General features: G+C 34.5%; 3 protein-coding genes across 3 annotated transcripts in view; 1 reads left to right on the forward strand and 2 right to left on the reverse strand.

Annotated features, from left to right (window-relative positions):
* The window catches only part of LOC136985018 (SMC5-SMC6 complex localization factor protein 1-like), a 386,884-nt gene that overhangs the window by 99,925 nt on the left and 259,445 nt on the right, over positions 1-27,514 (reverse strand). The window lies entirely within an intron of this gene.
* Positions 1-27,514, forward strand: part of LOC136985024 (lissencephaly-1 homolog) — a 111,157-nt gene that overhangs the window by 13,188 nt on the left and 70,455 nt on the right. The gene's annotated exons all lie outside the window — the stretch shown is intronic.
* The window catches only part of LOC136985023 (U6 small nuclear RNA (adenine-(43)-N(6))-methyltransferase), a 38,278-nt gene continuing 20,771 nt past the window's right edge, over positions 10,008-27,514 (reverse strand). Inside the window, exons 6-8 of the mRNA XM_067282208.1 lie at positions 17,441-17,533; positions 15,620-15,745; positions 10,008-10,962 (exon numbers count right to left, since the gene is read on the reverse strand). Of these exons, the coding sequence (XP_067138309.1) occupies positions 10,387-10,962; positions 15,620-15,745; positions 17,441-17,533 (795 nt within the window). The 3' untranslated portion in view covers positions 10,008-10,386. The remainder of the gene's footprint in view (positions 10,963-15,619; positions 15,746-17,440; positions 17,534-27,514) is intronic.

Raw genomic sequence — 27,514 nt, forward strand, 5'->3', positions numbered from 1 at the left:
GCTGCAAGCTATCATAATGCACAGACTGATCACATACACCTTTTTATAACTTCATGCATCCTCAAGGGAATGCACTAGTCCACTAGAATCTCTCTCTGCTCCATACTGTATTGATTCGGAATTGTTGCAGTCACATGGCTACTCTTAACAATGATAATTTCATGATCTGGCAAAGCAAGGCATTTAGATAGAATCTGTAGTTTTTAATTGTAAAAACAATGTACAGAGAGAACCTACTCAGCAATACTATTTCTGTAATTATACAAATTAACATTGTTTTTATGAAACAATTTGCAGAAAATTACTCATATTATGAGCAGAGTTCTAAACCTAGTAAATAGGGTGTTACAGAAATGATTTCTGATAATTCATTTACTGACTGCTACTTAAACGGTACTGATAAATCCTTTGAGTGGTGGCAGAAACAACAATCAATAATTAATTCCTACACAACAATAGAGATTTAACGCTTTAAACATGAAATTGGTCAAAATCAACTTAATCTGTTCAAGATGAAATCAGCTGAAGGGAAAGTTGTTTGACTGGTTTTGCTATACAAATTCCCCTCATAGCCTGAGGGGTAAAAACATTTTATCTCCAGGTACAGTACATAGAAATTTTCAGAGCTTAAAGAGTTAAAGGTTATTTAGTAGCAGTGGCGTAGCATGGGTGTCAGCCGCCTGGGGCAGAGGAAAATTTCGCCGGCCCCTTAAAATTTTGCCCCCTCTTAAATAAAATATGGGGAATCCCTACAAGTCAGTACAGATGGTGTTGTCAGTCACTACAATGAGCAAGATGTCGTTATTATACATTCATTTGTTTAATTTAATGAATTAAAATATGAGCTTTAGAAACATTATTGGAAACATGAAGAGGATACCGATGACAGGCAGGCTTCAGTTGCCATTAGATACAATGGATGATACCATACAGTAACAGATCCAGAAGTACTCAAAGAAGAACTAACTCAAAAATTAAAGATATTTGAATAATTAATAAGTACCTTTTATTAATCCATGCAAGATGATTGTATTGCAAATGATCTGGTAAATCATATTTACATTACATAGCCTACCCAAAAAGCATTTCACAAAACAATACCTTGGACTACTGTACTTGAGATCACATAACTGTTGACAATTCAAATTATTCTTACACTTTGACAACGGTTGTGAAACCACAGTTGAAAAAAGTTTAGATTTGGTTTGGCATAAAGCAACCCAACATATGGACGATCTGCCAAGGAAGGATGCCTCCCAGGAAGTCTTTAACAGGAAACTAGTCCTTATTTAGGTGTCAGACATGTAAATAAAACCCTGAAAATTTCAAATGGCTAGTTTGTTGGTAACTGGCACTGTAGTGTCATGCCCCTGCAAACCCTTATCAACTCCCAGTTTTAGAGGTTTTATCTGATTGGCCACAGGTGGGTTCCAGATGGAGAACAACTAAATAGTTCCATTAGTATTGCTGTAAAAATCCAGTCTCAGAATTTATGGACTGTGTATTTGGGAATCTGACTTTCTTAAACTATATGGTTTTGGGTAGGAATCACTTGTCTGACCATAAAGATTCACCAGGACTGGGATCAAAATTTTAAAAATATTATCACTCTTAGAGGTTACTTCTAGTTTATAGTGCTGGGGATTTCATGTAACCAAAACATGAATTTTACATAAAAATTTATGAATTAAAAAACTGTTTTGAGTTGATAAAAACATTCAATAACAAACAAATGCTGATGATACTTTTATGTTTAATTATTAAAGTGCAATTTTTCAAAACTATCATTAGTCATTATTTTAATTGGGCTGCAATTTGAAAATATTGTAGACATAAATTCCCACTGTTGTCCCTCTGTCTTTTCTTAATCTTGAGAATGGGGTTAGATAGATGAAATCCGAGACTGGATATGGAAATCTTAGAGGCAGGAAGCCACGATTAACTATATAAGAACGTCCGATGCAAAGTGAAAGTCGCGTTATTTCAATTCAAAAATTTTTTCTTGAAAGCAGTTAATATATGACCAGAACGTCTTTATTGCTAAAAGAAAAGTATAATGTACAGGGGCAAATCACTAATTTGAGATGGAGAGCATATATTTTAAATTAAAAATATGTTTAAAAATTGCAGCTTGGCTTTGTAACGATGTCACAATACTTGCTCGTTTATAACAAATCATCATGGATCACCATTGATTTTGGTAAGTGCGTTCCTGCTTATATCCAGAAATGAGAAAAGAGGTCAAAAGTTGGATTTCTTTATCGTCTAAAGCTTCTATCATTTGTCGAACTTTTAGAAACGATAAACCTTTTCTACTTTGTTCAACAAATGAAGAGAACCTTCTTACAAAATTCCCTTTTGAAAACTCCAATGCCAGTGTACTCATTTTCTTGGATTCTGATGAAATTGTCTCGTCCTTGTTTTTTCATTGTTTGACTTGTTTATTGAACGTGGCGAACGAAGATTTCCGATCAGACTATTCTACATAATTGAATGAATATGCCACAAACTATGATGATAAAGTGTAATTAACAACCAATGTATAATCGGGTTAGTTTCGGTAGGTGACAGTTTTGATTTAATTATTGTGGTGTCTATTACAAAGTCTGGTGTAGTCGTCACGATCTGGTTGATGCCTTGTAATTCTTTTAATTTTGTTTTTCTTGTTTTCTAATTGGACTTTTAACCAATCTGTTTCTTTCTTTAAATTTTTCTTCGATTGTTGGTCTGAGGTGGTAATTTCAGACATTAGTATATTGGGATTGATTATAGACTCCGGAATTTTGTCAGAATGGTAAGGATTTTTATTTTTGTTCGTCCAATCGTCTTATTTCTTTTCGTATATCGTTGGATCGTTTCGAAATTGTGTGAGAGGTGTCATATTGCCTATATCGGCTTTGGTGCCACGATAAGATAAGATTCGATACAAATATTTTAAATAATTGTCGCTATCGGGAATTTTCGAAATCCGGGTAGATCATGCTGCGGACAGAATGTAACAACTTCATTTTTGCTATTTGTTTGATGCTTCACTGGATCCAAGTGTCTTTGAATAGGTATAATGTTTGTCAAAATCTGTGAAGAAAATAAAGAGAAAATGAGCAATTATTTATTGTGACATCGTCACAAAGTCAAGCTGCAATTTTTAATTATATTTTTAATTTAAAATATATGCTCTCCACCACAAATTAGTACTGTAGTGTCATGCCCCTGTACATCATACTTTTCCGTTAGCAATGGAGTCGTGCTGGTCATCTATTAACTGTTTTCAGGAGAAAGGATTTGAATTGAAATAACATGTCTTCCGGTTTGCATCAGAAGTTCTTATAGTTAATCGGGGCCTCCTCCCATAAGGTTTCCATATCTGGTCTCGGATTTCATCTAACTCTGTTCTCGAGATTAAGGAACGGACGACAGTGGGGATTTATAGGTCTACAATTTTTTCAAATTGCAGCCAAATTATAGGACTTATCATAACGATAGATTATACTTTAAAACTATTTGTGAGAATATTCTTCTCATGAATTGATATTGTGGAAAACTAAATCGTTTTCAATTGCTTGTTCTTTTTCTGCCTTATACTAATTTATTAATAGATTATATTTTCATTTGGTTATTTACAATATTTTGTTCCTTTTTTTGAATAATAAAATTTTGTTTTGTTTCTTAAAAAGATGTTTTCTTTCTGTCATACAGTTCACAAACACAGTATAGTGTCCGATATCGCCTCACACAACATATGATATAGGCCTACAGGGTGTAACAGAAATACGTGTGAAAAAAAAATGAAGCAGATTGATTTTGAGTTACAAACTCTAGTGCCATTTTTTCATTTGAAGCGATCTTTTTGAATTCTAACCGATTTAATACATCGTGACGTCATTTTGTGTTCAGCAAAAACGGCGTCTGACGTATGAAAATATCTGATGATAATTTCATGTTGGTTTGATACCTTTCATTTATCATCTGCACTATTAATTTATCGACCCTTTTCTTTGTAACAATACGGGCTATAAACTAAGTAATACTTTCAAACCAATAAATTGATTTGAAAGCATTACTTAGTTTGGATGCCCCTTGTTCTAAATACTATGTTGCGTAGTATATAATCGGCTTGCTGTATGGTATCACAATGTGTTGCGCTTGGCCCTTCCGAGTGCTTGATCCGCCACTGCCCGTATTGTGACAAAGAAAAGGGTCAAAATTCAAGTAATAATAACGCAAATAATAAATGAAGAGTATCAAACTAGTATGCAATTATCAACAGATATTTTGATGAATGTGACAGAATGTCATCACGAGTTTTAATCGCTTATAACTGAAAAAGTTCGTTTCAAATTAAAAAGGTGGCACTAGATTTTTGACTCAAAATTAATCGCTCTACATCCCTTCTATCTTTTACACACATTTCTGTTACATCCTATATATCTTTTCCGTACCAAATAAGTCATTTTTATTTGTCCAGCTGTTATGTATAAATAACGAGAAAGTATTGAAATTGTGTCAAATTTGATCATCCCGAACTTTTGCAAATCTCCATGTTTTGAGATCCTCGGAGCACAAAAAACTAAAAAAAGGGGGAAATTCTGTGTGTTTGTGTGTTGGCACCTATTTCGTTTAATATCTCAGGATGGGATAATGATTAAGAAGCGAAATTTGGCACGGTAGCTTGTATACAAGCTACCGTGGGGCATTGATGCTATTAAATTTTTAGTGGTTAATAACATAAGAGTTATTTTTTAAAGTAGAATCTCTTAACAGCCGGGAAAGTTCTGCAACTCATTGCTGGATTTTTTATAATTGAATAAATCATACATTATTCATTTTATAAAATCCATTTTTATTTTTAATTACAGGTAGTTGTGATTTTTTTACTTTAATTAATTCATGATTATTATTAACTTACATAAGTGGCATTTTTATTATAAGGGAATCTCATCTATTCAAAAGCTGAAATTAATTGTTGCAATTTGAAACGCCTATAAAACACACTCACTTCAGTATTAAGGTAAGATGCCCAAATATCGTCCCCTCTCCTAAATTTGTCCTCCGTCATATCTGACGTTGATGAAACTATCACCTATCTAATCAGTGACAGAATCATATCACAAGTAGCCAGTTAGACAATTAGTAGTGAGATGGTGATAGGCCTATTGTCCGTTGCCACGTAATTTAAGAAAATTAATTTTAATTAATTAACTACAGAGGCATTACCCTGTTAAATACCTGTTATAAAATCTATGCTAGAATTCTAAATGAACGATTAAAACCAGAAGGTGAAAAATTTCTTTTGGAATATCAAAACGGATTCGGAGAAGGCAGATCTTGTATAGACTCAGCTTTCTTATTACTAGAGAAACAAAGAGAATTTAATCTGAATACACATTTAGCTTACATAGATTATACCAAAGCTTTTGACATGATAAAAAAAGACCCAAACTTTATGACATCCTACAAAACAGAAACATATCAAATATTTTACTTCAAAATATATGCAATATTTATGAAAATAATAATATACAACTTACTAATGCCAATTCAGAATATAGAAGAATAAATTGAGTATTACAAGGATGTCCATTGTTACCAACACTTTTTAACATCTATATAGATGACATAATACATCAATGGCAGGAAGAATATACATTAGGAATTCAGCTTCCAAACAACATAAAATTCAATACCATACTATTTGCTGATGATCAGGTGGTTATTGCTAACTCTGAAAAAAATTTATAGGCCTAAAAAGGTTTATTTACCTTAAATAAAATTTCTAAAGAATACAGCATGAAAATTTCAACTGCTAAAACCAAAAACCATAAGGTTGTAAATGCCATTTTTCTCAAAATACGTTTTATTGAAGAAATGAATTTTAAATGCAATGTTTTTTCCTACAAAAAAATATTGCATTTAAAATTCATTTTGCGTTAATGTCAGTCTCGAATGTCGCCGGGTAGGATACCTCATACAGTTTTACAGTATCAACCACGAGGACGACGACGACCTGTACGTCCACAAAAACGACTCCTACATCCTGTGGAGGTGTCGTTTGTCTGAGACTGAAATGGGTCAACATGGCCTAAATTCGTGAATGGTGTATGATGATGATGATTTTAATTAAGTAGTGTCCTTAGTTTTCCTATAGCTTCAAAACATCATTCCGACATATGAAGGTAAGTTACAAAGCGTTTCTTTTACATTTCTATAACTTATATCCTACTAATACTGTCCCATTAGTTAACTGCTGGTGGGTTGAGCGATTGGACAGAGAATGGCTGTCATATTTATAAACGTTGTGGTCCTAAATCTGTCCCCCCTCAAGGTTCCTAAACTCATGCCGAGGACGAATTTAGGCACCAACTTTACCCAAGTTATTTTATTTCGCTTATTTTACCTGTTGTTTAAGAAATCCGGATAAAAGCTATTTTGTTTTGCTTCATTATTCAACATTCCTCGCCCTCCAGAGCTGACACATCGTTTTTGGTGACAACACCTCTCTCACAAGACAAGACTTCAATCCTCCATTGAGAAACAGCGAAAACCTGAATAAAATAAAAGAAACAGACACAGTCTAGCTAAGAAACGAATCAACAGTGGGACCAAAATCTAACCAGGAACATCATCTATGAAACTGCAAAGGAAACGAGAAAATGTGATTCGATATCAACTGACTCACAGGATGAAGCATAAGTTCCATAGGTGTCAGCAGATGATGATGATGACAGTAAAGACCCCGATGTGTAATAATCTTTCGACTGAAAATCAAGGGCAAACAAGGAGAAAAATGGGTCCAATACACCAATGCTACAATTTGTATCATGAAATGTGCTCTTCGTGCACCAAAAAGAAAGCAATTCATATGCGATCTCTGCTTGGATAGATAGTTTCATTACTTTTAATGCTGTAAATTTTAATAAATTTTTGTAATGGCAGTATTTGTTACTTCTTTCAGATTTTTAACCTCAAAATATTAAACTGTAAAAGGAGTAGGAAATGGACTGAGACCCCTTTTCCTAAATATAAAAATTTATGATATTTTCGTTAAGGCTTATTCAGCGACAAGGATTTGGTTAATAATAATAATAGAATTTGTTAATAACTCGTTGAGTAACTCCAAAAGCATTTTTTCAAATTTTAAACTATGGCATTATTAAGAAAATTTTGGATCTTGTTAAGGGGGACGCTATATGGGCACTTCATCTTACTATATTTAGTATCTAGTTTCGGATTGGATCTGTATCAACATTTTATTTTATATAGTAATAAATTTTTGGGTAATTGTGCGCATCATTCTACTTAATACTCTACGAATACTTTTATCATGAGCAGTCTTCTAAATAAATGTTGGAAATTCAATTATCCAAAAGTGTTTTCAAAAACCTAGAACGTATAGTGCTGTATGTACAGCGGTACACGTTCTAGGTTTATAGGCTGTATACTACACGTTTTTGTGTATTATACAGCGCTGTATAGTACTCAAAAACCAAACTCTGCATATAACTAGTAATCACTATCATCTGTCGATTGTAGCGCCGCGAAACTAGGTCATATACATGGGCGTAGCCAGGAAGGGGCATGGGTGGGCACTCCCTCCCCAGAAAATTACGGCCTCTACTAGGTCCCCATAACAAAACTCTGGCTACGCCAATGGTCATATACGTAACATAATTTACTCAAAATCTAACGTAATCTTCACATACAATAATTGGATTACAGTAGATGTATTTCATACAGTTTATAAAACTTTAAATACACAATGCTTGATAGACTCAAAACATAAAAACAAACGAATTTCTGGATTATCTGAAATATATTTGGTTCCATCAAGTTCAGATAATCGAGTCTCTACAGTAGTTAAAAAATAAAATATCGATGTCTGTCATATCAGCTACGATTTATTGTAATAATATCGCAAATTTATTTAATTTAAAAATATATTCAAATTGATTTTGCGGATATAATTCTGAAAAATCAGTCATAATAATTGAATTGTAACTGAGTGAGGTCATGGCATATTTTAGTAGCCTACGGCAGGAAAAGACCAGTTGTAAGGGACCTATGACAATATTTTGATGTGGGATCCACCGGAATACTAACGTCGGATTTTATATAAAATCCAATTATGCATACCGTTTTTTTACCATACCATTTTTACCGTTAGATGCACGACCAGTTTTGAAATATTCGTTCTTTTTCAAATTCAAATTTTTTGTTCGTTTCTTTGTAAACATTAACTGAAGAAGATCTCTTAAAGGGATCGAAAACGTTTTTATAGAATTAAACGTTATTCTGGACACGTCAAAGGTGTGAATATATTTAATTTAAAACTTTTAAGGAAAAACATACATATTTTTGCTTTCTGCCTTCTTAGTACTAAGAGAATCTTTTTTCAAGCTCATCACGGGTTCAGCTAGGTGGAAGGGACAGGTCCAACATATTCCACGAAGAATTCTCATCTGATATCTGTTTGATATCAGATGAGCAACACCTGGGCCCTTCAGAACAGCAGGTTAATTTCATCAGCCATCTGGCCACTGATATACACTGCTGTACAGAAAAAGTGAAACACCCATAAAGCATAGTTCAAATAGCCTAATCAGATGCCCATAAATACTACCCAAGGGGTTATCCAAATGATGATGATGATACAAGAAACATGCCACTGAAGCACAATATGGAGAGTGCTAATTCAATAATTAGCACTCTCCATCTTGCATCTTTAAACATAAAAGGTCCTGTGTAGGCTTCAACAGTATAATTTAAAGATGTTATCACACATCTGTGACCATACAGTATGCCAGGATGTCAGCAGTTTGTGCAATTGAATCAACTGAATGAGGCTGGTTGGTCAATTCAGCAAATATCTTGCAGTGTGGACAGATACAGAATGCATGTTATGAAGCAATACATCATACTACAGAACATGAAGACACACACATACAATGATGTGCTAAAGTTGACCTGATGCAACATCCACAAAAATTTTGAGATGTTTGAAACCTATATTACAATCTTCAGTTTCTCAGAGGGCAATCTGTCAGAGACTGAATAAGGTTGGACTCTACTGTTTGCCTTTGACACCAAACCATTGTGTGGCATGTCTTTAATGGTGTGTCACACATTGGGAATTGGTGCAAGAATCACATCACATCGACTTCTTACGTAAGTCACACTTCAATGTGAGTATGGACAATGGACATATCAAGGTATGGTGCTGCAGAGGTGAGAGTCAGCACCCCACAAATATTCATGAGCACCATAGGTTGCCTGCATCTGAAAGTTTTGCTACAGATTGCCATTAGTTATCATTCAAGAATGTGTCTTGTTTTTGTACACTGCTCAATGACAAGCCACTGATATGTCACAGAGATTCTAGGTCCCCATTTTCTACCTTTCTACAGCACACACCATCTGGCATTTGTCAGCATGATAACACATGGCCACATATCACAGCTGTTGTGTAACAAGCTCTACAAGACATTGACATCCTACTTTGGCCTGCAAGATTACTGGATTTATCACCAATAGAGCAACTCTATACAGGACCAGCTGGGACATCTGCTGCAACACTAGCAACTTGCCCAAGCACTTGCAGAACATTGTGCACAGTTAGAGGAAGAATGGTAGAATGTGCCTCAGGACACCATTCGGGACTTGTATGCTTCCATGCTTCAAGTGACTGCCCGCACCATTTCCAGATGGGAGAAACAGCCCATACTGAATCTTATGTTGGATGCTATTGTGTGGCTCAACCTTATTTTTTACAACTTTTGGTGCATGTCATACATATCATCATTTACTTACCATGTGTTTCATGTTTTGTTTTGCATTTAATAAAGTTTCAATGACATTTTCTGGGTGATTCACTTTTTCTGTCCAGCAGTGTATGTATTTATGTAATTTCAGTGTGAATTTTCATGTTGAAATTCAATTAATTCAATTCATTAATTACAATTGGTTATTCACACACATTTCCAAGTAATAATTTATAAAGGAAACACAAATACTACAAATAACTAATCAGATTTATTGTTTATAATTGCTGTTCACTGGACACATGAATTTGGTATAAACTACCTACAACAAAAATAGGTTTAAGAATTTTGATAGTATGCATTAGTCAGACATGATCAACCTATGGTTTGCCATTTTACAGGTTATTTTTGGGTCATTATTAGCACATATGAATATGCTAAATGGCATGAAATTAATTAATGTCAGTATTGCTATTAAAAGAATGTATCAAAAAATAAATAGATTTAGTTATTTAATGAAAATGTAATATACAACTGAACACTAACAATGTTTAAAAGAATATATTTATATGTATTTATATATTCATAACAAAATTATAAAGATTCTCTGGTGTAATTTTTGTCATGTAATTCACATCAATTTATTTTTAAAATATTGTAAAACTTGATGCATTGGTTCTCTATTCATTTCAGATGAGCACTGAAGATTCAAAAATATATTTCTGCCACCTCTTTTCACTGACAAATCACAATATAATACATATTGATCAGATTTGTCTTCAATATCATCCAAATCGTAATCACTATAGCCTACAAACGATTCGCAGTTTTCATCATAATTTGTTTCTAATTTGACTCTTTTTGGTTCAATCTCTTCAAAAGAATCTGAAGAACTTCTTTCTCTTTTAAGTGAAACTTCATCCTCATTGGTTTCATTAGTATTGATGTTTTCTTCTATTTCAATGTCCTCAATACATTTGTTAATGCATGAATCTTCAGTTTCCATTGGAACTTCGTCTTTTTCATCTACACTTTTTTCTATTGTGGTAGAATCCTCTAATTTGTCTGAACTGGAACTATTTTCTTTAATTTTCTGTTGTCGTAATAATTGGCGCCGCTTTCTTCGTTGATGTGACCATGTATTTTCTTTTGCTTTCAAACAAAGATGAATATTGTTCTTGCTTCTTGAAACAATTTGATAAGATACCTAAAATAAAGAAGTAAAAGAATTAAAATTTTATTACAAATAAAAAGTTTCTTTCAAAAATATACTGATTTAGTTAATTTGACAATATTAAAATTTAATGACTCGATATATAATGATTATAATAAAAATATTTATTCACAACTATTAATTTGTAAATACCTAAAAAAACTAAGAGGACAAAATCCAGACTCCAGAGCTTCATTGGCCTGCTGATGACCAATGAGACTCTAGAGTCTGGATCACAACACAAAAACACCAAGAAACCAATAAAAAATAAAAATATTTTATTCTACAAATGTTTTTTTTATCTACAATGATCATCATCAAGTTCAAATATAAACTGATAGAACTTGTTTTTTACATTAAATCAAATAGATCGAAATTTAAAAATAGACACGTGCAAAACCATCAAAGTTCTATATCAGTTCAACCAATGTACTGGTACACCAAGCTGTAGAGATAAAGTCATTCTTTTTAAAATTAATTGCTTTGCCTTTCTTAACTGCCTTATAAAGCTCAAAGGACTCAAAATTTTTCAATCATACCTGGTCCGTCGTGTGATGTAATATACTAGCATCATGAAAGTTGACCCATACACCTTCCTCCTCACCATATGCAGCTAGTGCTGTAATGGCCATTTTCTGTTTAATATTGTATTGGTGTTCTTTAATTCTTGTTGCTAGACCCCCTGGCCATGACACTAGTATAAACAAATGATAAATCCACTCTTTGGTCACATAACAGGATGGAATAAACACCTGGCTAGAACTTATTGTCAACCATGTCCTTGTCTTTTTTGTGTTATTTGTTGCATATATGGCTGGTTTAAGTTGTGGTTAATCCAATAAACAGATTATCTAACAAAAGTGAAACAGAGGAATGTCACACTATTATGCCACAAACCTATGATATGTCAAAACCAGCAAGCAATGATAATACTGTAACTATGTGTGGAGAAGCTGAAATGCAAGTTCTAAATGTACAGTACATAGGGTTGGTGTGAATCCGATACAAAAAATATCAAAGTATTCAGAAAAAATGTGTACATTCATTATGAAATATAATTAATTCAAAACTTAATAGTAAATTTAATAAGATTTTGTATTACTAGATTAACATAGATTAATACAAAATGATAAGACTGCTTGTTTGAATAGCATAATATATTGGGGAAAAAGGAATCTTCAGTATCATTTCTAAGAGAAATGATACTGAAGATTCCTTTTTAGCAGTGCAGTGAACTCTAGAATGAATCCCAGCATGAGATTTGACAAAAAGCTGTTTATAACTTCAGCCAACTTTTTCTTCATCTTTTTTATTCATTCTCTCACTTGATTTTGCATGCCTAGTGTTAGCATAGACCAGTCTTTTATGGTAAGCCAACAATTGTCCTATTGGTACGTGTGGGGTATGTTTAGAGGACTTTTTCTTTGCATAGAAAACTTAGGCACAATTCAATGAGCTTTGCTTAAGTCTGACATGCATGGTGAGCAGTGCCCAGAGTATAACGAAAAAAGCATATCTTTCATTGTTTGTTACTTTGGATATTGGTTTCAGATATAATCTCTTCTCAACACACTCAGTTATATCTGTGTCCTGGTTTAATTTGATTCCAATGAAAAACAAATCTGATGACTATTTTCGTCTGAATGTAAGCAAAGCCAGCAACCTTCATCCAACTTTTCCTTGTGGGGGCAATATTTTCTTGTCATTGGCCATTTCTTCCTTTATACAAAGTAAAAATTGTACAATTGCAGTTCAGAAAAGAGTAATTTCAAATACAAAATAAATTGCAGGATGAGGGAACAGGAAGGAATAGCAACTCTTGTCGTTGATTACATCAAGTGTGAAAGGAACTCTCGGGTGCCTTTGAAAAGAATGGACAATTGCTGCTGTTGCTTCATTCCTCACCTGGATCATTTTTGGTATACACTTTTGCTTTCTCACTACATATCCCATATTAAGCACTTTTTATAATTTTATCTGATATCTCCATATCTCTTGGCCAGGTTGAAACTGATCTAAACTTGTCTAAATACTGATCACAAATACCTGAGTTAGAAAACAAAAGATTGTAAGGAAAAACAAGCTCAAAAAAGCTTTATTTGAGAAATATAGGAATTAGTAAAGTTAAAAGAAAAACCAATTCAAGCAACAGATAAAAGAAAATTGGAAAAACAATGGGTAAGTAGTAAAAACATTAAGTATTCAAACAATTCAAAGATCAGATATTTTAACCAAACATTTGTAACTTAACATGTGACATACTAAGGTAAATTCTTATGCCAAATTTATAATTTTGAACTTATTAGCTAGAATAGATATATACTGAAAATATTATTAAAAATATGAATAAATAAACTAGACATACAGGTACAGTTTAAAACAGGATTGATTCACGAGAAACAAACAGCACAATGATCAAAGACATAAGACAAATGAATAAGTAATTACAATAAATGTTTTTAATTTTATTTTAAATCATGTTCTACTGGTCGTTTTATTTTAAGTCATATTACAAAAAGTTACTTATATGGACAATATTCTGAGCCATCCAAGCTTGTTACTTCCCCACTATGCATCAGAAAAAATACTGAGATTTTGAATTTTTATTGATATTTATCATAAATGCAAGGGATAACATTTAAAACTACTTACTATCAACATCAACTGTATTCACTCCTTTTAATTTGATCACTCTGTATTTTATTTATTTATTTAATTTTCATTACTAATAAATTAATATTTATCTTTAGACAAAAATTTATATTTCAAATAGAATATATTTTAAATATATAAAATACTATAATTGAAATTTGTAAAATTCCATTGTGTAAACTTAAAATGAACTTACTTATGAAAAATTACTTTTATAAAATGTTTATGAGATTATAAATGAATTTTTAATAATTTACTGTACCATTTCAAATATAACATGGAGAGATTTGTACACACTCACTTTATTTTATTTGAAAATGCAATTTATTATAGATTGACATTTTTAAAACATAATTTAATTGCTTAGTTTTAATTGCTTTTGAATTTTGATACTTCAGTTTTCGTCGATAATCCGTCCGAAAAGAATCAGTGAAATCCGAAATTGACAAAAACCAAGGCAATTATTTCCATATAAATCAATGTAAATCCAATTAATTCTTTCTAGACACTCCAATATACATACCAAAAACACATTTTATAGAGAATAAATATAGTGTTTAATACTAAAAACAATAAAAAATTAATATAAAAGACTAATGTAAAGAATAAACCTGGCATTTACCATAATAGTGCTAAAAGGAAAAGAAAACAATGGAATTGGGCATATTCAAAATCTCAGCATCAATCCAGTGAGATGCTGCCAGAAGTGATGCAACTGCTGACATTTTCTAGAGAACACAACACTGACAGCTAGGAATTTCAGGAGAGAAAAACAAAAATGGCAAATGATGTGGACTTCCAGATCACGTTAAACTTATTTTTTAATTTATTTAATGAAAACAGCTTAATGAAAAATGAATATTTTGAAAAGAGAAACAGGGATGAAGATTTTTTAAATTTCCATAAGAGTTTTAAATAATTAAATCAATTCTAAGATTACACTTTAACAACTAAAACAAATTATGTGATGTCTTATGTAAATATAGTAGTATATTAAAATATTCTATTAATGTACTAACTGAATATTAATTTATTTAGGGCTTATTCATCAACAAATAAATTAAATTCAAAATTATCAACTCAAAATAGAGCTCTTACAAGCCTCATGGTGGCTGTGTTCTTTGCTTGTGTATCAAGCACCGTAAAAGATTGTTGCAGTTTGCCGAAAGCACATTGGCAGCAACTGGAAGTCATCTGAGATTTTAAACAGACAGTCAGTCAGTCAAATAATCTTTATTCTCTGGCACCGCTGAGCACAGCCAGGCAGAAATACAAAAAGTACATAGTAGATACATGCTATTAGTCATACAAGGGATACAATAAAATGGCAGAGAAAAGGAAAATAAAATAAATAAATAAAATAAACAACATAAATGAATTAAAATGAAAAAAATTAAAGTTAAATAAATGATTAAAAAAATAAAAGTGCACTATAACTAAAATAAAATTACTGTACATCAAAGTCTAGATGCTGTGATAGCAGAGCAAGGCTAGAGTGAGTCAGATCACAAGAGAGCAGGTCAACGGATCCCACATCTAATGGAGTAGAGTGCAACAAATTTCTTTAACAAGTTAAAGTTGCTGTTGTTTTGTAGAAAAAAATCAGGCTTTACTGGCCAGTCTATATTGCTTATTTTGGCATGCTGCATGCACTGATGCCTAATGTCATCCAGCAGAAGTGTGATTGCATGCTGAGATTTTGAATATGCCCATTGTTTGGCTGAACATGTGGGATAATGCACACAAAATGAGAGACAACGCCACATTGAGTAGGAAAACGCATGGTTTCGCAAAATTAACAGCAAGGTCACTTAGGCACGCCAATGAAATCCAAGACAAATTTTTTGCAAATTTATATAAAAACTGAAACTGACGATAATCAAAGTCAACAAAAACTGAGGTATTACTATAAATATAATAATCATTTATATAATTAAGATACTGTATAAATTAATTCATAAATATCAGAACTTAACTTTTACATAAAATTAGACTTTACCTTTATTTCTTCTAATAATTTTGTAATTACAGATGCTACACTTTCAACTGTGTATTTAAAATTTTTACTTTTTGGGACTAAATAAGCAATTGGCGGTTTCTGCTTATGATGTCTGAGTGATGGTACCTGTAATCATAACATTTGTTTTTGTAAATAACATATTATTAACTTCATACGGTATTATGAAAAAATTGATTTTCTTTTCCGATATTTATTTTCTTTTAATCAAGTCCCGCTCTGGTCCGATTCTTTTCTTCCTATACTTCTAAACAGTTTAAATTAAATTATTAAAATTATAATTATTAAATTTATTAAGAGATGGTGCCTAATGCCTAACTCTAATGCCAAATTGTCTTATAAATTATTAATATTATAGCCATTTCTAACCCGATTAATATTCGGCTTTAGTTGGACAATTGCTTTAAAATATATCAGGTTTGATGATGATGTTTATTTATAAATATCAATTTCAATAAATCACAATAAGTAGACTTCCAATAATGATATAAAGATTAACATATTATTTTATATAATCTCTTAATTTAATGTAATAATGAAATAAAAAAAAAAAAGACAGTGTCTTTTCTTAAATTAGATAATTAATAAACAAACTATACTTAAAGCTATAATATCAGAATATTTCCTTATTTTATACAAAAATAGCAATGTGTAAAAAGTATGAAAACCCTCCTCTAAATGATAAATGGGGAAGCGGAGAAATTGGGTGCTGTAAAATTTAATTCTCACATTCTTGGTCATAGATCGTGGGGGAGAGAGGAGTGAAGTTTTTGCAATCATCCAACACCAAATCTAAAGTGAAAAAGCAAACGCTTCCTAAGAGAGGCATGTGGATGGAACTGTGCAGGCACATTTTCAGTAATTTAAGGGACAATCATTCAAGAAGAAACATAACTCTATTCTTTGGAGAGAGCAGTCTGCATTAGTAGAAATAGAGGGTGGTCAACAAACATCACATGGCCCAAATTACATTCCTGGCAACAGCACAGATTCCAGGGAATGTGGGAAACCAACAGTTTGGACCAACCAGAAATCAGAATTTGGGACAAAATTGCATAAAAACCCATGTCTTCAAGGACACAGGGTGGTCATCATCCAAGGATCTTCGTCAACTTTTCTCCTCCAGTGAGTCTGCTGTTCACTCAAGAACCTTCTTGCTGCCTGCTACTTCAACATGCAGCTGAAGTTTGACCTGATCCTTAGCCAACATCTTTCCAAGAGCCATGTGGCCATGGGACGAGAACTTGCCAACAGGAGACCACCAAGCTCCTCTTAACTGTGTTTTCATCCATCTTGTCAGGCATCCTGTCATCTGCTTCCCTTTATCAAATATGATAATCTCATTGCAACACTTTCTTATTTTCTACATGTTGCAAATCAATAGTTCAAAAAAAAATATATATATATATATATCTGCTTCCTCTTTAATCTAAATACAGTACTCTTATTTTTAATAATAATATAATACTTTTGAATCGCAGATTGTATGTTATCTATTATCAACATTTTTCATTTTCTTCAGTCAAATTTCATGAATAAAAAAATTGCATATTTTGAATATCTATGTCCATTAGAAGTATCTCACAAATGTGATACAAAATCTTTTCTTAATTAATGTTTCATTTCAATATATCCAAAATAAAACAAAGAAGATTTTAAATAAATAATAAATAATTTTATATATTATTACTTAGCATTATTTAATTGCAAACATAGGGATTATAATGAAAAAGAATAAGAAAATAGATAGTAAAAATATCAAACTTTTAAAATATATTCAAATTAGAATGTAAAAATGAATACCTTTTGAAACTGTACATCAGAAGAAAATGTCCATGCTATTCCCCATCGCATTGTATTTCCTTGACAAAATTCACAAGTGATAAATTGAATTATCTAAATTGAAAAAATTAAATAAATACTTAAATTTTCATGTAAAGATAACAGATTAAAACTTATTTTATTAATATTATCTTACAGTAACTTTTAAGCTATAGTTTTTAATTCATAATAACTACCTCTTAACCTGTTACTGGTGTGTAATCCCTCTTCATCAAACTCGTAACTCAAAAAATAGGTGTATACAAATGTTTTCGAACCATAAACGTCAGTTCTTCCTCGGGCAATACAAATTTTGTTGGAACTGCCATTTGAATCACTTCAAATTCATCGAAATCATGCTCGAATTCACTCCTATTTTTTGAATTACGAGTTTGATGAAGAGGGATTACACACTGGTAACAGGTTAAGAGGTAGTTATTATTATTTTCCGGTGTTAAGATGGAGTTTAGTTTTAATTCATAATTTACTTATCAATATAGACATAAGTTTGTCAATCTTTGCATATTGTTTCTAAGTATCATAAGTATAAAATTAAATATCAAAATGAATAAAATTGCATAATTATTAAATAGTTAATATTTGAAATATATGGCTTTTGTTGTTTCTTCTGACATAAAACAGATCATTTTTTGCCATTACTTTTTATTCAAATTAGTGGAAAAACATTTGAAAAAGTGGAAAACCCAGCAAAAATATTTAACTAATGTTTTTAGTTTTTAAATCTACATTTATAATATCAGAAATAATTTTATTTTGACCTTTCATTTTAAATAAATTAAAGATTACCATACACAGTTAAATAATTACTATCAATATATCATGATGTGCATTCACATAGCAATGCAGTGCTCTTATAAGCCAAAATAAGCTGGCACACATAAGAGCATGCTCTAATGTGTGTGGAAATGTGGTAACCTTATTTTTAACACAGTATATATGAATGTATGTATATATATACAGGGTGGACCAGCGAAAATGAAACGGCAGAGTGTTTGTGTTCGTCCAAGCAAAGTGCTCGGACAGGTCGATTTTACTCTCGAGGGGACATCTTTTGCAATAAAGTTTTTGCGATTCTGAATATTAACTAAACAAACATTTATTTCGAAAAAATGTTTGTTTAGTTAATATTCAGAATCGCAAAAACTTTATTGCAAAAGATGTCCCCTCGAGAGTAAAATCGACCTGTCCGAGCACTTTGCTTGGACGAACACGAACACTCTGCCGTTTCGTTTTCACTGGCCCACCCTGTATATACATACTGTGTTAAAAATAAGGTGTATATATATATATATATATATATATATATATGGGTGGATCAAATGAAAATGGAACAGTGGTTATAATTCGGTGTATGTGTATGTTAGTATAACAAAACTGTGTGTAGATGTAGAGCAGAGGTGAAAGAGGAGAAACCCTATTGAGGAATGGACTCACCCTTGGTAACTGCGCGCAACCACATGGTATGAGCTGGCTGTCGGCCAGAAGTGTCGTCTGGCAAGCAATCAGTCTGCATCATGTTTGTGACTAAAGAAGAGCAACATGGTACCCTGGAATATTTGCATGCAGCAATACGCACACAAACGTCCCTGCAATACCCTGGAACATTTGTGTGCAGCAATCAAAGCCAAGCAACCAGGAATGTTGTCCTCTGGAGTGCTTTTGCTCCATAACAATGTGCAGCCATTGCACACTGAGCATGCCTGCAAAGTTTCGGTGGAGTGTGTTGGAACACCCACCATACAGCTTCGACCTTTCACCATGTGAATTTCATATCTTTGGTCCGCTAAAAAAAAGCATTGCAGGGTCGACGTTTTCAATCAGACAGTGAAGTCATGGACACTGTTCGAAACTAGTTTCAATCTGAGCCAAACTCTTTCTACTGTGGCCGCCAGCACCAGAGATCCCGAACACTGCCTGGCAACACTTGCCAACGAGATGTTGGCTGGCAACTTGTAAAAAAGTGGCGCAAAAGTTTGCGGGTTTTTGCCTGGATGTTGGCCGAGGATGTCGGTGACAGTTCTCACCTTTTTAATAAAGTTTTTTTGTTACTGTTCGTGTTTGTCTGCTTAGTTCTAAAGATCAGTAGGATCGAATGACAAAGTGGTGAGCCGGACGTGACGCGATTAACGAACTACCTGGACTTTCGACTGAATTGGATAGCAAACAACTCTGTGTCTATGAAGGAACATTTTTAACAGGACATGCAGGTACGATCAGTTTCTGAATCGTGAATTCAATAAGACGACTAAGAGTGCGTGACTCGGGCTAAGCCTAATCAAAGACTATCCCGCTTTCCTTGTACCCGCATAGTTAGGTGCCCGAAATGGCGGAACAGAACGAGTTGGAAATCGGACATGTACAGGCAAAAATGCCTATCTTCACTAAAACCAACATCAAATTATTTTTTGTGCAGCTAGACGCAGCTTTTGCCATTAATCGGATTACAAGTGAGAACACTAAGTACAACTATTTAATCAATTCCCTGGACGCGGAGATTCTATCTAATGTCAGTGACTTAGTATTTGACCGTCCAGCCGAGGCTCCGTTTACTAAACTCAAAGATCGACTCCTCGAAATTTTTCAGAACTCCGCTGCTAAAGAGGCTAAAATTCTGCTTGAAGATCTGGCGTTAGGGAATCAGAAACCCAGCGTTTTACTCCGTAAAATGAGGGAGCTTTCAGCGGGCAAGATTACCGAAGAATTTCTTAGAAACTTGTGGCTCCAACGTCTCCCCAAAAATATTCAGACAGTTCTGGCTGTTAGCGGTGATGAACTAGACAAGCTAGCCATCCTTGCTGACAAGGTTGCTGAACTTACAGAACCAACCCAACTGGCCAGCATCAACTTAGAAGCCGACAATCCCGTAATCAAAAATATCGAAATGCAGATTTTAGAACTTACAACGAAGGTTGCAGAACTTAATGTATCACGTACTGCTCGTCCACATTATCGTAGTAGAGAGAGAAACCGACATGACCCGAATTTGAGGTATCGCATTAGTTCACACCCTCGAGGAAGAAGCCTCAACCGTCAGGGATATTGTTACTACCATGATAAGTTTGGATCAGCTGCTAGGAAATGTCATTCGCCGTGTTCCTTCGACCGAACTGCTGATCAGGGAAACGAGCGCAGCCAGCCGCAGTAACGGCCTGTGGGTCCAGCCTGGCTCCTAAATATAGCCGTCTGTTTGTGTATGACAACAAAACTGGCCTAAATTTCTTAATTGATTCTGGAGCAGATTTATCGATCATTCCCAATCGCACTAAGAATCAGCCTACAAAGGTTGAATTGTATGCTGCCAACGACTCTAAAATCTCGACGTATGGAACAAAGGTGCTAGAACTTGACCTCAACTTAAGACGTTCTTTCAGATGGGAATTTACCATAGCTGATGTGCAGAAGCCTATAATCGGTGCAGACTTTTTGGCCAACTTTGGACTCATTCTCGACATCAGAAACAGATTATTGGTCGACCCCCTGACTTCCCTTACTACACAAGGAAGATATTATACAGGACCACCTACTTCAGTCAAAACTATAATCAGCAATTCCCCAATGCAGGATATCCTCAAGGACTTTCCACATCTCACTCATCCTCGACCGTTTTCAGATAAAGTCAGGCACAACACAATGCATTATATCGAAACACACGGTCCACCCGTATTTGCCAAACCCCGTAGATTGCATTCGGCTCAGCTGCAAGTAGCAAAGCAAGAATTCCAGCACATGATGGAGTTAGGTATATGCAGACCATCAAAGTCCAACTGGGCTTCTCCCCTCCATATGGTGCCGAAGGGTCGTAACGATTGGAGACCTACTGGAGACTATCGTGCCCTGAATAGGATAACTGTTCCCGATCACTATCCAGTGCCACACATCCACGATTTTGGTCAAAGTCTACACGGAGCCCGAATATTTTCCAAGATCGATTTGGTTAGAGCCTTCCATCATATACCAGTTAACCCAGATGATGTGCCAAAGACAGCCATTACAACGCCATTTGGGCTATTTGAATTCGTTTTCCTTCCTTTTGGTCTCTGCAACGCAGCCCAATCATTCCAACGATTCATGCACGAAGTTCTGAAAGGCTTAAACTTTTGTTTTTCATACCTAGATGACATCCTCATTGCTAGCACTTCGTGGGAGGAACATAAGATGCACATGCGGCAAGTGTTTCAACGCCTTGACAAGTACGGTCTGCAAATCAATGCATCCAAGTGTACTTTTGCTGCTCCACATGTATCATTCTTAGGATACATGGTGTCTTCCCACGGCGTTATGCCACTTCCAGAACGTGTATCTGCCATAACTCAACAGAAGCGACCACAGACACTCAAACAACTGAGAAGGTTCTTAGGCATCTTGAACTTCTATCGTAGGTTCCTACCCCATGCGGCCCATCACCAAGCTCCTTTACACGACCTACTTAAAGGAGCAAAGAAAAACGACCAGCGCGAGATTAAATGGACTGACAATTCGATTCAGGCATTTGAGTCATGTAAGTCACAATTAGCAGATGCCACCTTACTACATCATCCTTCACCAAGTGCTACCCTTGCACTTCACGTCGATGCATCCGATTCTGCTGTGGGCGCTGCCCTTCATCAAGTTACAGCACAAGGTCTCCAGCCACTGGCGTTCTTTTCCCGCAAACTGAGTAACTCTCAGCGTCAGTATTCTGCATACGACCGAGAACTTCTGGCTGTGTATTTGGCTGTGAAACATTTCCAGTTTATGCTGGAAGCACGACAGTTCACCATTTACACAGACCATAAACCATTAACGTTTGCCTTCCAGCAACGACACGATAAGTGTACACCCCGTCAGTTGAGACATCTTGACTTTATAGGACAATTCTCAACAGACATCAGACACATAAAGGGGATCGATAACGTTCCAGCTGATGCTCTTTCCCGTATTGAATCAATTAGTAGCCCATCTATAGATTATAGCAAAATTGCAAAAGACCAACAGCAAGATCCTGAGCTCCAGTCTCTCCTGACTTCAAGTGACTCATCACTTGTACTTAAGAAGTTTAAACTTCCTGATAGTGATGTCGAAATTTACTGTGATGTATCGACAGGTCGCATTCGTCCATACATTCCGCCTAGTTATCGTCGCACTGCTTTCAACACTGTCCATAACCTGTCCCATCCAGGTGTAAGGAGCTCAACAAGATTGGTAAAAGCAAAATTTGTTTGGCCATCCATCAGTAAAGACTGCCAGACATGGTCTCGCACCTGCATTTCTTGTCAACGATCGAAGATCCAGAGACATGTCGCTAGCCCTTTGGGAACCTTTCCTATTCCAGACGCTAGATTTTTAAATATTCATATTGACATTGTTGGTCCATTGCCACCTTCCAACGGCTCAACATATTGCCTCACAATCATCGATAGATTTTCTCGTTGGCCTGAAGCAATCCCGTTGCCAGATATAGCAGCTGAAACAGTAGCTTCAGCCCTGTACTCAGGCTGGATATCTCGCTTTGGAGTGCCTGCCCAAATAACATCTGATCAAGGACGGCAATTCGAATCTGGCTTATTTAAATCCCTCACTCAACTTCTTGGTACCCAAAGAGTTAGGACAACAGCATACCATCCAATTGCAAATGGCATTGTTGAACGCTTTCATCGTTCACTTAAAACTGCCATCAAGTGTCACTCTACTGAAAGATGGACGGAAGTGCTACCTACAGTCTTGTTAGGATTGCGAACTGCGCTCCGTGAAGACACCAATACTACCGCGGCTGAGATGCTCTATGGCACCAGCCTCCGACTGCCTGGAGAGTTTTTCGTCCCAGGTTCTCAGGACGTCAATCCATGTTCTTTCGTCGAAAAACTCAGGACGATGATGGCAAACTTAAAACCAGTGCCTGTGGTGCACCACTCCTACCGCAACCCATTTATCCACAAAGAACTGCAGTCATGTTCCCACGTATTTCTTCGCAATGATGCTGTACGGAAGCCCTTGCAGCCTCCATACGATGGACCCTACGAAGTCGTGTCACGTGGTAGCAAGACATTCACTCTATGCATAAAGGGAAAAGAAACTGTAGTTTCTATTGATCGACTGAAACCGGCTTTTATTCTCGCAGCGAGTGAGTCGGACCAGTTACCCCCAACGTCTCCAATGCCAAGACCAGCGCCAACTAGACGTACCACAGACAATCCAGCCCCAACGCGACAAACTACCACACGCTCTGGCCGACATGTAACCTTTCCCGCTCGTTTCGTGTCGCAGACACTGGTGGGGGAGTAGCTGTGGCCGCCAGCGCCAGAGATCCCGAACACTGCCTGGCAACACTTGCCAACGAGATGTTGGCTGGCAACTTGTAAAAAAGAGGCGCGAAAGTTCGCGGGTTTTTGCCTGGATGTTGGCCGAGGATGTCGGTGACAGTTCTCACCTTTTTAATAAAGTTTTTTTGTTACTGTTCGTGTTTGTCTGCTTAGTTCTAAAGATCAGTAGGATCGAATGACAAACTACAAATGAGGTATTCACCGCTTGGTGCAACAGTGGGACAAGTGCTTGTGTAATTTTGGTGATTTCATTTGAAAATAACTAATGGCGACTGTTATGGCTGGCTACTGTTCTGTTTTCATTTGATCCACCCTTATATATGCTGTGTTGAATATATATATATATAATGACATATTCTTCATAATGTAATATATAAAATTCAAATTTTAATAATTAATTTTATAAATAATAAATGATTATTTTATTTTATGTTAATAAATACTTGTAGCATATTATATTACATTAAACTAAGTGCATAATTGATTTTACGATTTATTTATATTTGAATAATAAAATACTAGATAGTTGTTAAGAAAATATTTATACAGTAAAACCTCTCTATAATGGACACTTGTGGGTGTGAAAAAAGCTTTTCATTATAGAGATGTCTCCAAAGAGAATTTTGCAAAAATTATCTTTAAATGTAGCCTGCACTATTTTTATTTTGCAAACATATAATACACATACTGTAATGTGCTGTATTGCTATTTTTGTGTAGTATGTGATAAATTATCATAAGGTTAGTATTATTTTTTCTTTAAATTAGTTATGTTTGTTTTTTTACAATTCATTGTAGCAATCTGCTTCTTGCTATTCATAAGAAATATTGTCCTATTGTACCACCCATGTCGTTTCTATTTGTGCAAAACTGTCTGAATTTTTTCACACAGTCCAGGGTCTGCCTGTATGACTCTAATGGTGGCTCTATAGCAGGTGTCATTTTGGATGTGAAGCCATTGACATTGTCATTAGCATCATTCTGTCAATCCTTCAGTCACTTTTTGATATTCAAGGAAGGAAGAGTGATGATTATTCTTCTTTCCTTGAATCCAAGAAAATGACTGAAGGATTGTTTTTTTACCTTAACTTTTGCACTCAGTTGAAATGTCAGAATCTATGTCCACTATGGTTTGCAGTGATGTAAATATCTTATCAAGCCATATCATTACCATTGTACATGCATATGGGGGTTGTGGTTGTGGACACAGAGACATAGATAATGGAGTGACAAAATTAATTGTGTTTATTAAGGCAAATCATGCTTACAGGAGAGGTACTATGCCATCCAGTTGAAGGTTGACACACTAAGCAAAAAAATGTTCGTCTCTGATGGAAAAGTGTCATACCAATGGGAGAAAGTTCGTCTCTGTTAGTTTCAGATGTTTTGGAGGCTGAAGGGGTACAAGTCTGCATTCACATTGAGAAGTTATGTCCCTATTTGTACTTGTCTGGATAGAGAAGTGCGCTTGGGGAAAGTTGAGTTCCCCAGACCTTTCTGTACTCATCTACTTTGTAGATGATACATCTATTTTGGAGTCCATACATTCCAGACCAGGATTGGTCCTGGTCTGGATTGTATGAACTGGCTATCTTGCTCCCAACCTCCCCGTTTCCTTGAGATTTCAGGATTTTATACCATCTTCACCCAAAATCCCATTTTTTCGTTGATCCGAAATGGTGGTCTCCTGCAACTCTATTGGTCCCCAATCTGTTGCCAGGGATATGGTTCAAACCACGGGGTTGTCAAACACCCCTGCCTGGACCACTCCCCACAGGTTGGGTCATGCTCTTCCCCAAGTGACTGTCCCGTAAATTTCCACCAATGTGTTTTCTCCTATCTCAGAGAAAACGCAGCTGGGTTCATATGATCACAACTGCTGAAGTTTCCCTGGTTGTCGATCTCCTGCTTTCCCTCATGATCTACGATCAGGGATATGTCAATTAGATCTTTGAATGCAACAATTAAATCATATTGCACCCCATTTCTTCGCAGACCCGGTTCTGTTTACAAAAATAAGTCATGGTTTATTGACTCTGGTTCAACAGCCAGTTTCCTATCCAAAGAGTGAGGTCCCAGCCTCACAGAACTATTAGTTGTTCTTTAGCTACTTTAATACAGAATACATGTTTCAGTAGCAAAGCCTAAATTTTTCTCTAGAAGAACACAAAAGAACAAAGAACAGACCTATTTTGTCTGCATCTAAAATATTAATATTTTCTGGAAAATAAACCAGCGATAACTGAAAGAAGCTTAGCCTCTCATTGTGCTACAATATTACAATCAAGTCCAGATGATTCCCACAAAAAATTTTGAATTTGATGTTATGTCACTTTTGAAATTTTTCAAACCATCCATTTGAGACTTTGAAGTCAACAGTATTCAGATACAAACTGTAAACCTTTCATTTGTGAGAGTGGCTATGATGTGGGAAAATTCTGATTTCAGACTGCACAACAAGTCTATGACCACTTTGTCAATGAGAACACTATTCCCATCTTGCAATCATTAGATTTGCTGCTCATTGTCATTATGATGTCAATGGCAGAATATGACTTCTTGTTTCTTGATAATTTCCACACTTGCATTTTTGCAATCATAAGCATTTCTACAAATTTTCTCATTTTGCACTTCTTGCATTTCCACTTTCTCTTTGTAAGTAATGTACATGGAGCCATATCGATACTTGCAGATTCTCTTTTCAACATGGAAAAAAATCACGTGTTCTGTCTTAGAATAGACAAGGCTACAGACAGAGGAATCATTACTTTCTCATGTAATACTTTTAGAAAAATTTTGTTACAATAAAATAGCCAATCAGCAATAAATGCAACTGTCTTCATTGCTGATTGGATATTTAGAAAAATTTCAACCTGTCATAAGTAACATAAGAATGTAAAAAAAGAAAGAAAGTGAAAGTGCACAAGACAACAGGTTTGACAATTATAGAACTGAATGAATGTCCTTATAACTGCTTTTGACCAACCTCGTCATTATTATTTTTAAATTTTAATAATAAACACTTTATTAAAAGATGTAACAAAAATTTGTTCTTTTGAGCAAAATAAAATACTTAGTTTTAAAAACAGCTAAGATTTATCATATCTTTATTATTGTAATTCCTTCAATCCACTTACTTTAAAGAGACTAAAGAGATCAATGAAAATAAAGAAGTTAAAATGGATTGAAGGAATTAAAATACAAAATTGTGTGTTTTATGAAGTACTATAACTATCTTAAAAAAAAATACAGGTATGAATAATTTATGCCAAGATAAACAGGAATGAACTGAAACGTAGTTTGAACAAAAATCAGTTTCTGAATTTTGCTTCAAAAAGTTGTGTTTATTTATTTGATCTAGAATTCCATAGACACAAATTCTATAATGTTATTTTTAGAATAAGATTATGCTTTTGAAAATTTATAACTTATTGTTTCGTGCATATTTATTACTTTTACACATGCAGTACATAAAAAAAATTAAATTATAAAATATGTTTGAATAATATCATTATTTTTCTAATAATATAATTATAATATTTACAAAAAAATAAATATGAAAATTTTAAATTAAATTAAGAAAAAAAAATATATATATATATATATATACAGGGTGACAGGGTGTCCCACAAATTTGTAAATAGTTTAAAAATTCATAAAAGTTGAAAGAAATGGTATATTTGAATGCAGTTTGCATAAAAGTTATTCTCACGAAGGGGGATTTTTTTTGGGTAGAG

The sequence above is a fragment of the Centruroides vittatus genome, unplaced genomic scaffold (genome assembly GCF_030686945.1).
Source record: "Centruroides vittatus isolate TY-2023 unplaced genomic scaffold, ASM3068694v2 contig_943, whole genome shotgun sequence".
NCBI lineage: Eukaryota > Metazoa > Arthropoda > Arachnida > Scorpiones > Buthidae > Centruroides > Centruroides vittatus.